Consider the following 14912-nt stretch of genomic DNA (forward strand, 5'->3'; position numbering starts at 1 on the left):
ACATCATTGACATTTTGGAACTTTTGCAAACCAACAGGAACACAAGGGCGGTGTTAATCTTTATTGATGCGGAGAAAGCATTTGACAACATATCTTGGATGTTTATGAAGAAAAACTTGGAAGGGATGGGAGTGGGACGGGGGTTTGAAAATGGAATAGATGCTATTTATTCAGAACAGAAAGCTAAATTAATAGTGAACAATGTGGTGACGGAGGAATTTAAAATTGAAAAAGGGACACGACAAGGGTGCCCTCTATCTCCTCTTTTATTTATCTCAGTCCTGGAGGTGCTACTGAACATGATCAGGGAGGACCGGCTGGTACAAGGGATAGAGGTCGGAGGGAAACAATATAAATTGAAAGCTTTTGCAGATGACCTAGTTTTGACATTACAGGAGCCAGAACCCAGTACAAAAAGAGTCCTAGAACTTATAGCAGAGTTTGGTCGGGTGGCGGGATTTAAATTAAACAAACAAAAAACAAAGGTTTTGACCAAAAATTTGACATCTACAGAAACAGAGGGGTTCCAGAGAGAAACAGAACTAAATGTGGTTAAAAAAGTGAAATACCTAGGGATTTACTTGTCCTCCAAAAACTTGAATTTATTTAAAGATAATTATGAAAAATGTTGGTTGGAAATCAAAAAGGATTTAGAAATTTGGTCAAGATTGAAACTTTCCTTGTTGGGTAGAATCGCAGCTATAAAAATGAATGTATTGCCGAAAATGTTATTTTTGTTCCAAACCCTACAGATCGTGGACAGAGTGGAATGTTTTGGAAAATGGCAGAAGGATATATCTAAGTTTGTCTGGCAGGGCAAAAAGCCTCAAATAAAGTTTAAAATACTAACTGATTCGAAAGAAAGAGGAGGGTTTGCCCTGCCGGACTTGAGGTTATACTATGAAGCTGCAGCCTTCTGCTGGTTGAAGGATTGGCTCTTGCTGGAAAACACCGATGTCCTAGATCTGGAAGGTTTTGATAATGCTTTTGGTTGGCATGCATATTTGTGGTATGACAAGGTTAAAGTTCATAAACTGTTCAAAAACCATATTGTCAGAAAAGCAATTTTTGCAGTCTGGATGAAATATAAAGACTTATTAGAGAGTAAAACTCCGAGGTGGCTATCACCGATGGAGGCCAAGGCCCCAAAAAGGCCCAATATGGAGGCTCATTGGCCGAAGTATTGGGAAATAATCGAAAAAATTGGAGACAATTGGAAACTGCAGAGTCAGGACAAATTAAAAAATAAGGTGCGAGACTGGCTACACTATGCTCAAATTCAATAGGTTTTTAAAATGGACAAAAAAGTTGGGTTCCAAGTGGAAAAATCGATTTTGGAGACAGAACTGTTAGAACCAAAAACTAAGATTTTATCAAGAATGTATAACTTGCTGCTTAAATGGAATACACAGGATGAGATAGTTAAATCTGCCATGATAAAATGGGCACAGGATGTTGGACATAACATTATGTCTGAAGACTGGGAAAAGTTATGGAACACCGGAATAAAATTCACGGCATGTACTGCCCTGAAAGAAAACATTATGAAAATGGTATACCGGTGGTACATGACCCCAGTCAAATTAGCTAAGATATATCACCTGTCTGATAACAAATGTTGGAAATGTAAGGAGGCAGAAGGTACATTTTATCATCTCTGGTGGACCTGCCCAAAAGTGAAGGCTTTCTGGGAAATGATTTATAATGAATTGAAAAAGGTATTCAGGTATACCTTCCCCAAGAAACCAGAGGCCTTCCTGCTGGGCATGGTGGACCAGAAAGTGCATAAGAAAGACAGAACGTTATTTATGTATGCCACTACAGCAGCAAGAATTCTCATCGCTAAGAACTGGAAGACACAAGATTTACCCACGTTGGAGGAATGGCAGACGCAGTTGATGGACTACATGGAATTAGCTGAAATGACCGGCAGAATCCGAGATTTGGATGAAGAATCAGTTGAGGCGGATTGGAAAAAATTTAAAGACTATTTGCAAAAACATTACAAGTTGTATGAATCCTAAGATTGTGCATGTTATTGGAAATGTTATGCTTTAGCAAATACGATTAAGCAAATGGCAAAGTAAGTGATAAAAGAGAAAAGAAGACATAGTGAACTAAACATATTATGTTTATTTTAAAGGTAACAAATTTGAGATACAATATATTGAATACGGATACATAATAATTGAAAGTTGTAACAAGGTTTGAAATAAGGTAACAAATTGCTGATATTGTTATTACAAAGAATGCAGAACTGGAAGATGTGGGGAAGTACAATATTTTTTGTAAAAAAATCAAAAATTGTTTCTTGTATTTGATTTATTCTGTATGTACAAAACTATGAAAAGAAACGCAATAAAAAATATTATTAAAAAAAAAAAACAAATGTTCATGGGTGGGTGGGTGTTGCTCACTTTTGTCACACTACAGAGCAAGAGTAACCAAGTGACATTGGGGAAGTGTTGCAAAACCTTTAATAGAGGGGAATTGTATGTGGATGGCCCAGTATAACCCCCCATGCATTATTATTGTGTGAATGACATGTTGCAGAATACACCCACAAAAGACACCAGTCTGGAGGGGAGTCAAGACAATTCACAATATTTCTCATGGAAAACTGAAAGCTGATTAGTTAGGGTGGCCACATTTCAAAAGGAGAAAATCCAAACACAAAAGTGTAGGGTTTTTTCTTTCCCAAAAAAGCTACACTACCAACATGGGCTGCCATACATCTGGTTTTTCTTGACATTTTTAAAATAATTAGAGTGATCATGTGAAAGCAGCGTTGATTATAACACAAACATCCTGGAAGTGGCAAGGAGATTAATTTAACCAATTAGTTTATTTCATAAAAACTTACACTCCGCTTGATTCTAATAAAACCTCAAAGTGGTTTGCAAAAAGATGAAACAATAAAACCAGGAAACAATTACAGTCGTGCTTTAAGATATGCAAGAGTTAAAATACTAGAACAGATTAAAATTACCTCAACTTTCTATTTCACAAATGTGGAGGCTCCTGTCTAGCTGAATGCCCTCCTTCAGTTTGAGTGTGTATGAGGGAAAGAAAATTCTGAAATAGATTTGCATGGTAATTGTGATAGAAAAAAGCAAATGCAGCATATATATATATATATATAGAGAGAGAGAGAGAGAGAGAGAGAGAGAGAGGGAGAGGGAGAGGGAGAGAAAGAGAATGCTGCAGCCTGCATAAATTATAACTTGAGACGATCTCTGCAAGCAGGTTCACATAGGTCACTAGTTTTTTCTAGTCTGACATCATATACAGAGCAATTCATTAGTGGACTGAAAGAATTATGAATAGGAAAAAGTTCATTTGTCCCAAAGTCTCCTTTCAGTATTGAAAGTTTTTTTTTTAATGAGAAGCCTAAGATTTATGGAATTTTAAAAATTAAAAACCTGATCATCTAATTATTATTTTTTTTAATGTTTTTGGTGGTGGCTGTTTTAAAAATGGAAATGTGTATTGTTCGCCAGATACTATATATAAAGTACTTAGTCATCATAGTGCATCTGTTTGCTGCTAAATGGACTTTTCCCCCTCTGCCTCAAGAGCTTTGGCCAGAACCCTCTGGGTATCATCAACAGCACCAGATATGCATTTCTGCAGCATGAAGTAGGTGCGAAGAAGCGAAATCCCTCCGGACAGAAGAAAGCCAAAGATGGGGAAATGCTCCCAGTGGTGATATTCATAAGCCAGGCAGATGCTAGGGAAGCGGAGCAGAAAGGCTTGCCTCTTCAGCCGCAGGAGATCGTTCTTCAGCGTTTCCTGCAGGAGGGGGAAGTCAAAGCAGTCGGCTTCCCAGTTGGAGACGATGAAGACTTGTGGGTCCCTCACTCCTTCTCTTACCAAGCACTCTTTGCAGTCCTCCTGGATGTGCAAGAGGACCTTCTTCTCATTGTAGTCAGATGGCTGTTGCCTCTTGGCGGCCGACAGGTCCAGGTCTGCTTTGGTGCGCACAAAGTAGAAGCTCTTGCCCATATCTTGGATCTCACGGACCAGGTCAGAATGGGTGGAGCGGAAGCGCTGGGAGCCGACGATGATGAAGAAATCAAAGTGATTCAAATCGACCTTCTCAAATTTGTCCTCCCCAAAAGTTGGCGTTCCCCTTCTGGGGTGGTCCCAAAGGATCACTTGCGGATCATCAGCACGAAGACCCAGCATGGCATTGATGAAGGAGGACTTCCCGGAGCCGGGCTCTCCTACTACGGCAATGTGGAGCGGAGTGCTGTTGAAAAAGGGCAGTGGTTTTGCCAGCACGTGCGACACAGCGCCTGCCAACTGGCCCTGAGAAATGGCTACCTCAAAGTCTTCCACCATTGTGGTTCTCGGTGCACTGAAGAGAAAGGAAGCAGGAAAAAGTTAAGCGATCGGCCTAACTAGAAGCATTCATTTATTTAACAAGAGTGGCATGCCCTCCGAAAAATTTCCAGCGTCTGCAATATTATTATCATTTGCCAAGCAACAAAGCTTCATAGGTAGAAGGTATGAATCCCATCACATTCCATAATTCAGAAGTGAGTGCAAGGATAAAGTGCCTAAAGGTCATGGGACATCAGGAGCTGGAGTTGGCAAACAATAAAACAGCCCTTTTCAGTGAAGTTAACTCTTTACTCAAAAAAACAACTCTTCCTAGTACCTCTTGCCCCAGTGAAGCAGTTGCAAGGACTGAAGTGTTAGAATTCCTGCTCCATGATTGCAGTCATGGGATTGTTTTCTATAACATGACGGTGTATGTTTTGACTCCACAGAGTGGGGAGTGACAGAGAAAGGATGTTTGTGTTACTGTGTTCCGCGAAGTGCGACTATTGTCCTTTGTTCTTTCTCTTTGCTGACTGATTCTAGAGAGAGAGGGAGCCATGTTGCAGTGCTCCATGTGTGTTTATATGTAAATAAAGCAAATTAGCCAAAATGCTGAGTTGCTGAGGTCTGTTTACACAAGCTGCGAAGACTCTACAGATCCCTAAGTGTGCCGATGTCTGTTGGCATTGGTCACTGTGATGTTTGGGCTGAATAAAGCTTTTGAAGCTCCCAAAAGATCGACCAGGAGGGAGAGAACATGCCAGTCGGGCATGTGTCTCTGCCAGGGTCCTACTCGAGTGTAGGACAAGCTCCTGCCATGAAGGTCCCCACCTTCCCCCTCTCTCTAAGGCTCCTTCTTCCCCACAACGGGAGAGTTACCAGCCAGAAGGTGCAGAAGAGGGGGATCTGGTCAAAAAGAAGAAGGGGTTGGGGCAGTTTTATTTAAGTATTTTTTAAGAGTGCACCCTTCCTTTAGACCAGGGGTCTGCAACCTTTAAGACAAAAAGAGCCACTTGGACCCGTTTCTGAAGAAAAAACAACCTGGGAGCCACAAAATCATTGCGACATTTAAAGCATGTGCGCCGCTGCCCTCCGATCTGACAGCGGGTGGGAAGGTGACGTCAGGACGGTGCATGACTAACGCGCGCACCGCCCCCATGCGACGTCACAGCCGTACAGCGCCCGCCACAGTGGGGAGTGTCGGGGCGCACAATGTGCCTCCTCTCCTCGCTAGTATTCGCCCCGGAGCCGTGGCAAAGATGTAAAAGAGCCACATGCGGCTCCGGAGCCGTGGGTTGCAGACCCCTGCTTTAGACACTGTGTATAAATTCTGCCCCTGCTTGTCATTTAAGTCAGAGGTTTCCAACCTTTTTGAGTCCACAGCTCCTTTGACCAAGTTCCTTCTTTCTGCGGCTCCCCTGTGGGGCTCAGGAGCCCAGTTATGTCACCCCTTGCCTGCAGAGCTGGCAGCCTCTCACCCTTTTACAAACAACCCCCCTCCTTGTTAAGTCTTCCCTCAGCCTCCTCTCTCCTTTCCTTGGGAGTCCTCTGGGCAGCTGCTGATGCAGCCCCTGGTCTCTGAGTTGCCCTTCCTGCCCTCAATAGAGGTGCCTCCTCACACTGCTCCACAGGGGCCTGGGACTTGTCTGTCCATTCTCAGCAGCAAGGGCTGGTGGTCTGTCTGTCTGGGCTCCCTCACCCCCTTGCTTGCTTACTCTGAGGCCCTGCTTCAGCTCCTGGAAACCAGCACCCCCTGACCAGCCCCAGAGGCACCATTCACCCAGGGATCTTGTAGCCAGGCCTGCTGCCACAAACAGCTGTGCAAGCTTTTGGAGGAGGGAGGGGAGGAAGAGGGAAGGAGGCCAGTGTTGCCCACGGCTCCCCTGACCATTGTTCAAGGCATCCCAGGGTGCCACAGCACATTGGTTGAAAACCACTGATTTAAGTAATTAATAACCACATACGCCTAATGTGTCTGAATCCCCCACCTACTTCCCCCCTCCCCCAAGCTGCACATTACAGTGGTACCTTAGTTTACAGCCATAATCTGTTCCAGAGGTCCAATTGTAAACCAAAACAGGTTTTAACCCAAGGCGCGCTTTCGCCAATGGGGCCTCCCCCGAAAAAAATTGGTTGCAATTCAAAAAAAGGGACACGCACTTCCAGGTTTGACATGGTTGTAATCCAAAACAGTTGTAATCCAAAGCGGTTGCAAACCAAGGTACCACTGTCTCAGCTTTCCAATGAAATAGTTTCTCTTCTCAGATTGGAGACAGCCTCCCCCCTCCTTCTCCCCAACCTGTGGAAGGACCAGACACAAATTCCTCGCCTCTTGATCCCTCAGCAAACCTTTATTTTATTTTCCCTTCTCTCTCCCCCCCTCTGAAGTTTTTTAGGGGTGAGAGACTTTTCCTCATGCTCATGTCTGGAAATCACCTGGGGGGGCTGCTGAGATTTCTTCTTGGTGTTGCTGGGAGAGGAAAGGGGGGGGGGGAGCACAGAGCAGGGTTAGGGTTCGGCCAGAAGTTGGGTTCTTTCTCTCTCTCCCCCCCCCATCATTAGTAATAGCCCTGATTGCGCTTCTCCTTTAGAGGCTTTCACCTCCCTGGCTGAGGAGCTTGGGGTACCTTTGGTGGCGGACAAAAAGAGGGTTCAGCTTTGACCATGAATTGGACGCAATTGCACAGACATCCTGCCTACCAGCAGCACTTAAGAATTAATTCTGCAACTTCTTCCCCTCAAGAAGGTCACCCTTGGCCAGGGTAAATTCACGCTTCGGTCACCTCAACTTTGCATGCTGGGTAGTGTCCCCTGGCCGCCCCTTTTGTGGGTGATTAGCTAAGCTGTCAGCGGGACTACAACACTGAGTGCGCCTCTCCAAAGAGGTCAAGTCGGACCTGAAGGTTGGGTTAAAGTTCATGGAAAAGTATAATGGCATTTGCGGACTGAAGAGTTCAAGAATCACCAGGTATGCTTCTGGACCGACAATCAAACGGTTGGCAGTGTCCTGTCTAAACAATTATTGCACTCTCCTAGAGTGGCAAATCTGTCCCGGACATCTATTTCTCTACCAAATTTACCTCTGGGGTTAACAAGGGCATTACGGATGCCCAGGTGCAGCAAATTGCCACAGCCATTCCGGGAGCCCCTTTGGAGCCTTGGGAACGTGATGTCCTGAAGGGAGTATTAGCTTCAGGAGCCCCGTCCACGCTTAGAGCTTATAAAAAGGCTTGGGTGGTCTTTATGGAGTTTCAAGGCAAATTTATAAAATAATAATAATAATAATAATAATAATAATAATAATAATAATAATAATAATAATAATAATAATAGCTAGTCTTGACACACCTCAAGGCAAATTAAAAATCCTAGGCTTGACACACCTCCTACCAAGGCTGAAGCTCTGCAATACTTGGTACATTGGAGGGTGCTGGGTTGTGCAGCAAAGACTCTTAAACATCCAGTGGGTGGCAATCTCCTTTTCTGTAAGGTTCTTTAATCCAGAGACCCTGGTGTGGCCTTCTCAGTGTGAAGGGCACTGTAGGGCTGGCGCAGGCTGCAGCCTCCTAAAAGTGATGGTAGAAGGCCCTTAACTTATGACATTCTATGCCAATTCCAAAATAAATAAATAAATAAATAAATAAATAAATGTATAATAATAATAATAATAATAATAATAATAATAAATTAAGAAGTATCCATTGGTCCGAGGACAAGGCCCAGTTATTTACAGCTGCATACTCCATTGCCTTTGGCGCTATGCGCAGTGGCAAAGTGGTTTGTAAAGGCTAACCAGATTCCGCTGCCCGGGGTAGTTTGAGAGACCTGACCTTGTTCAGATCCAATTTAGTCCTGCATGTCCAATGTTCCAAAACCGATCAGCAGTAAAGGACACTAAAGATTTCATGTACGTGAGACCAACCGTCTCAGGTCCATTCCTCAAACATTGGGATGGCTCCCGTCTTGCACGGCATCAGTCCATGCGCGTTATGCGAAGGGTGATTGCTGCCTGCGGTTTACCCTCAACTCCTTTAGGATTGGGGCCGCCACCACAGCAGTGCATTTGGGACTCTCAGCTGAAAGGATGAAGGACTTGGGGGCAGTGGAAGTCTGATGCATTAAGGGCAGTCTGATGCATATAAGGGATATATTCGTAAGAACTTGTGATTGTTCACAGTATACCTGACCTGGCTTTGTTACCTTCTTTTGCTTTCAGGTGACGTTGTGGTGCATATTTGGAGTATAGGCCCTGCACCGTCCACTGGGATAGAAACCATGCCATTAACGGGGACCTAGGGTGCAGGAGCTATGAGGGTGCGCATCTGGATAATTGGGCACAGCATTGTGCATTGGTCCAGGGTCCGCGCTATCAATTCCGGTCTCGGGCTGCACCTTAACTACATCAATATATCTTGGATCTCTCGGAGGGGAATGCGCTGGGCCAAAATGTTGCCCGCAATTAGGGCCAGAGCGGCAGCGGAGGGGCCCCCAGATGCTTTAGTTAGCCAATTAGGCGAAAATGAGTTAGCTTACAGAAAGACAGTCGACTTGATGTGGCACATCTTTAGTGACTTTGAGGAACTTAAGGCCTTTTACCCAAACGTCACTATTATTTTATTTGGGCCTCGTTGATGGAGAGGCGGGTTTGGAGAGATTGCAGGTGCCCGATAGCCATAAATAGGGCTAGGAAAGCCTTGGATTGGGCGGTGGTGCATAGAGTGGCAGCCCTGGGTCATTGACCACCCGGGCATACGTTTCAACCACGAGGCCCTCTACCGGCTTGATGGCGTGCATCTTTTGGATGCGGGAAATGATATTTGGCTGATGGATATAGCAAAGGGGACAAGGGATTGGTTTCAGGCATGAGAGTATTGGCGGTGAGCGATTGCTCGTGTGGCGGTTAGGCATTGGTAAGAAGGGGTTAAGAGGATGTGTGTGGGGGGAGGAACGCCATCACCTCCCCCCAGTGAATGAAGGACTGGGGGGGGGGCCTCAGCAGGAGACTCCCCCTCTATGGTGTTAACCCTTCCCGTGTCTCCAGCAAATGGGCTGGAGCCGGATAGTCGGTAGGACCAATGCCTAAGCCAATGCCTCTCATTCCTGAATTCAATAAAGTTGTGGCCTAATTCGCCCATTTAACCTTAAATTATGGTGTCTCATGTCTTTATTTATCCTGGTGGGGGGCGGGAACTCGCCACGCAACCCCTGTTCTGTGGAACAGCATTCCTGCAGAGATACAACAAGAACCCGCTACCCATAATTTCTGGAAACAACTGAAGATGTGTTCATTCTGACAAGTTTTCCCAGGCGGATGAATAGGTTGCTGCCATGAGTGTCTATTTAGCATTGTTTGGAAACATATTTACTTACTTCCATGGGATGCTTCCACAGAAAAGGCAGCATCCCAGACTTCCCAGAAAAGGGACTTCCCAGAAAAGGCAGCATCCCCGTTGGTAAACAGGCTGCTTGGACTCTGGCCAGGAATGCGGCTTCGGCTAGTTCTTGCGATCTTATCTCATCCTCGCTGGTTACCCTCGTTTTCTTTTTTGCTTTTAGTAGTGGGACGATCAGGAGGGAGAGGGTATAAAAGGAAGACAGAGGGAGATAGCAGGACGAAGAAAAGCGCCAGAAACCTCGAAGCAAATCCTCTGAGAAGAGGATTGAGCTTGGCTGCAAAAAATCGGTTCAGCAGCAGGTAAGGAGTTGAACTTTTCTCATGATTTCCGTTTCTTTTTGAGCTTCTTTGCGTTAAAGGAGGCTCTGAGCTTCTTGCTTGGCAGAACAATTGTTGTTGCTGGGGTTTTTTTACCTTTTACTTTTTTATTTTTATCTTTTACCTTTTTTCCTTTTTATTGTTATTACATTAATTATATTATAGCTATTGTGATATTATATTATCATATCATATTATATCCAGTGGCTTTTTCCTTTAAAAATGTTTAGGGGTATTCTCATTTGACCATCCAAAACCACCATTTTATAGTTCAAGTCGGGGGAAATAAATACAATAAATGGACAAAAGTGCAAAGAACATGCATTACCTCATATTACACAGCTGACAGCTCACAGTAACTTCCACATTGGCATGAAATTGTGTGCACTAACATCTTCCTGATTCCTTTCTGGGAAAGAAAGGAAGCCGCCATCGGAGGCAGTAACAACAAAATGTTTAGGGGTAGGTGTACCCCTGCGTCCCGCCCCCCCGAAAAAGGACTGATCGTATCGTATTGTAAACGATAATATTATTATCAACAATGATGTTCTAGAAGGCTGCCCTTTTACCCGCGGCAAAGGGAATAAATGACATGCCACAAGTAGCTGGGGCTACTTTTAGAGTTTTAAGTAACTGCCCTGAAGCCAATGTCTCCCTTTCACGTGTTAATTCAATATTTCCCTCTGCAGAGCCCCCCCCCCCCTTGATGGGTATTTTTCCTGAAAGAAAGCAGCAGGACCACGGCTGTGCCCCAGCACTTGCTGACGTGCAAAAATGGCATCTGTGAGCTACTTCTGATTAGAGAAACTGCATGGCAAGGGTTCAAGGCAGGGCAGAAGATGGTGGAGCTTCTCTCGGTTCTGGGTTGGTGCTGCCTGATGAGCCTGGATAGCTCAGTGGGTTAGACCATGGTGCTGATAACGCCAAGGTTGCAGGTCCCTGTATGGACCAGCTGCATATTCCTGCATTGCAGGGGGTTGGACTAGATGATCCCCAGGGTCCCTTCCAACTCTACACTGCTATGTTTCTACGACTTTCCCAAGTCGCCCTTTTGGGGCTTTCCGTATCCTTCCATGACTGTGGTACGAAATATGAAACTTCCCTTCTCCATGCACCTTAGTCCTGCTGCAAAATCACCTCCCCATACCAATTCAAACAGACAGACAGACAGACAGACAAACAAAACCCCACTGATTTATTTATTCATTATATTTATATAGCTTTCGGGACAAGATAATGTTGCTGGATATTTTCCCCAGTACTGCACTTTAAGAATATTTCTGGGCTCTTTCTGCGTCACTTATTTCGACCCCCTGACTTCTTTTTTCACCCCCCCCCCTTGGTGACATTTCTAAAATTATTCTTTTTATTGGTGACTTTTGTAAAAGTGGCAGGGCCAGACCTGGCTAGAATATACTAGGGATATGCACAGTGCATTGGCTTATTTATTTATGAAGTGTATTATCCAAAGTTTTAGCCAAAAAAGGAATCTTCCGTGGAGTGTGAATGCTTCCTTTAGACCAGGGGTCTGCAACCTTTAAGACAAAAAGAGCCACTTGGACCCGTTTCCAAAGAAAAAACAACAACTGGGAGCCGCAAAACCATTGCAACATTTAAAACAAATATATCTCCGGAGCCGCGATCTGACAGTGGGCGGGAAGGTGACGTCGGGACGGTGCGTGACTAACGCACACACCGCCCCCATGCGACTGTCACAGCCAGTACAGCACCTGCCACAGTGAGGAGTGTCGTAGCGCACAATGCGCCTCCTCCCCTCACTAGTATCCGCCCCGGAGCCGCGGTAAAGATGTAAAAGAGCCACATGCGGCTCTGGAGCCGCGGGTTGCAGAGCCCTGCTTTAGACACATCTCTTGTGGGATGAACAATATGAGTTCAAAAAAGATCCACACCTCACACAAATATGTTTTAAGGGTTATGTGTGAATGCATGCACATATAGATTTCTGAGAGATCGACAACAGGCACAAGTCTTCCCTTTTTTTGAAATACTACCAACTGCTGCTCATACAACCAGGAGGGAGAGGGCATAAAAGAAAGGAAGGAAGAGAGTTGGAAGGTGAAAAGTGTTAAGAGACCTAGATGGGGAGGGGAAGTTTTGAACTCTCTAGCAATCTTACATTTTCTTTGCCCGCATCTTCACTTTAGTATTTGCTTTTAGTAGTGCGAAGAAAAGAAGAGGGAATAAAAGAGAGAAAGGAAGAGAGTTTGAAGGAGAAAAGTGTTAAGAAACCTGGAAGCAAAACCTCAGAGGAGTGGACTGAGCTTTGCTTCAAGAAATCGGATGGGCAGCAGGTGAGGAGCCGAATTTTCTCTTGGAACTATGATGATTTCCATTTCTTTTTGAGCTTGATTGCATTAAAGGAGACACTGAGCTCCTTGCTGGGGGGGGGGGGATGGCAGAATTATTTATTATTACTCTTTTTAGTGTTGGAAAAGGCTGCCCTTCTACAAAGGGAATAAATAACATGCCATCACTGCTGAGCTAGTGCTATTATAAGAGCTTTAAGTAACTGCTCTGAAACCAACACGGGTCTCCCTCTCAAACGATGCTGGGTGTTAATTTGACACATCCCTCTGCAGCTGCTATGAGGCTGCCCTCCTCCTCCTCCTCCTCCTCCTCCTCCTCCTCTTCCTGGCACCTGTCTCTTTTCCTTTCCCTTGGGTTGGCACAATGGAGAGAGAAGCTCTTTGGAAGCTGTCACACCACATAGTGCTGTCCTTCATCTTTCTCTGTTCCTCTTCCCTATTTACTAAAAAGATTTGCAAATATCCTCTGGGACCAGCAGGGCTTCCTTTTTCCTGGACTCAACTCTGTCATATATATTTTGGTGCCCAAAGTCTGCTTGTTTGCTTTTTAGAGTGCACTTGGACAAAAATGTGTAGTTGGGAGCAGTGGTGTACCATGGGTTGGCGCCACCCACAGAGAGGAGTCCTGGCCAGGCTGCACTGAGGTCAGCCCTTCCATGCCTGCCCCATCTGTCTCTCCCCCCCCCCACATCTGCCCCATCCACTGTCACTCTCTACTTCACCTGCCCCCCCCCCCCGTCCCCTGCGTTACCTGCATCTGGGTGTGTTATGTACTAAGCTTGGATCCTAGAACAAATAGGCAAGTAGGATTCTAGAATGCAACAAGTGATTGGCCTGCAGGAAAAGACCAATCAGGCTCCAGGAGGGAAGCAGAATCAGCCAATCAGATGGGACTCATTGTGTAAATAATGTATATAAGAAGCATGAGATTTGGGGGGCAATTCAATCACTGTTTTACAAGCTGCAATAAAGAGCATGAAATCACTACAGGACTCTGAGTACATTTCAGGTTGTGCCCCCTAATAACTTGTGCCCGAGACAACCACCCCGCTGACCCCCCCCCCCCAAGTTACATCACTGAGTGGATCTACCCTATGCTTCCTGTTATGGGATGCATCTCAGCCTAACTGAGAAAGACAAAGTTGGTTCAACAGCCTTCTGAGGTCTGCCCATCTCAATGTTTTTCACTCTGTTTTTTTTTTAAATAAGTTTTTATTGATTTTCCATAAATAAAAAAGAAACAAATCAAAAACATAAACAAACACAAAATCGACTTCCCCGTACCACCCCTTTTCTGCATCCTTGTTTCAAGATTTTTCAGCAACCCTTTCATCATGAACTTATTTTATGTTTCATAAATTTAACTTCCTTAAGTTATTAAAACAGCTGTAGTTCTTTATCTCTTATTTCCCTGATCTCCTAGTTTTCATCCAAATTACAACAATTTTTAAGGTAAACTTTAAATTTGTTCCAATCTTCATCCACCGCCTCCTTCCCCTGGTCTCGAATTCTGCCAGTCATCTCTGCCAGTCCCATGTAGTCGATCACCTTCGTCTGCCATTCTTCCAACGTGGGTAGTTCTTGTGTCTTCCAATACTTTGCTAGAAGGATTCTTGCTGCTGTTGTGGCATACATAAAAAATGTCTTATCCTTCTTTGGCACCGTTTGGCCCACCATACCCAAGAGAAAGGCTTCTGGTTTCTTAATAAAGGTTCTCTTCAGAACTTTCTTAATTTCATTATAGATCATTTCCCAGAAGGCCTTAATCTTTGGGCAGGTCCACCAAAGGTGATAGAAGGTTCCCTCCATTTCATTACATTTCCAGCATTTATTATTGGGCAAATGATAAATCCTCGCTAACTTAGCAGGAGTCATGTACCACCTGTAGATCATTTTCATAATGTTTTCTCTTAAGGCATTACATGCCGTGAATTTAACACCAGTGGTCCATAACTGCTCCCAATCTGCGAGTTCAATGTCATGTCCAATATCCTGTGCCCATTTAATCATACTTGATTTCACCATTTCGTCCTGAGTATTCCACTTCAACAGCAAGTTATACATTCTTGACAAATTTTTAGTATTGGGTTCTAACAATTCTGTTTCTAGTTTTGACCTCTCCACTTGGAAGCCTTTCTTTCTGTCCTGTTTAAATACTTCATTTATCTGTCGATAATGTAACCAATCTCTCACCTTAAACTTCAGTTTCTCAAAACTTTGCAATTTTACTTTTTCACCATCCTGTTCTATAATTTCAAAATATTTAGGCCAGTTTGAACCCATGTTCAGTTTTTTCACCTCTTTAGCTTCCATTGGTGACAGCCACCTGGGGGTTTTACTTTCAAGCAAATCTTTATACCGTATCCAAACATTATACAATGCTTTCCTGACCATATGGTTCTTAAAGCCTTTATGCGATTTCACCTTGTCATACCATATATATGCATGCCAACCAAATCTATTATCAAATCCTTCAAGATCCAAAATGTCTGTATTCTCGAGGAGCAGCCAATCTTTCAACCAGCAGAACGCTGCTGATTCATAGT

The 14912-nt window shown here is 44.3% G+C and overlaps 2 protein-coding genes across 3 annotated transcripts in view; both read right to left on the bottom strand.

The window, feature by feature from the left end:
- The window catches only part of LOC114603441 (interferon-inducible GTPase 5-like), a 65598-nt gene that overhangs the window by 34339 nt on the left and 16347 nt on the right, over positions 1-14912 (bottom strand). The gene's annotated exons all lie outside the window — the stretch shown is intronic.
- LOC144328543 (interferon-inducible GTPase 5-like) lies at positions 3547-4357 on the bottom strand. Its single transcript, XM_077932498.1, has one exon. It carries the CDS (start codon positions 4342-4344, stop codon positions 3547-3549), a length of 798 nt encoding a protein of 265 aa, XP_077788624.1. The 5' UTR covers positions 4345-4357.

This window comes from Podarcis muralis, chromosome 7, assembly GCF_964188315.1.
Source record: "Podarcis muralis chromosome 7, rPodMur119.hap1.1, whole genome shotgun sequence".
Classification (NCBI taxonomy): domain Eukaryota; kingdom Metazoa; phylum Chordata; class Lepidosauria; order Squamata; family Lacertidae; genus Podarcis; species Podarcis muralis.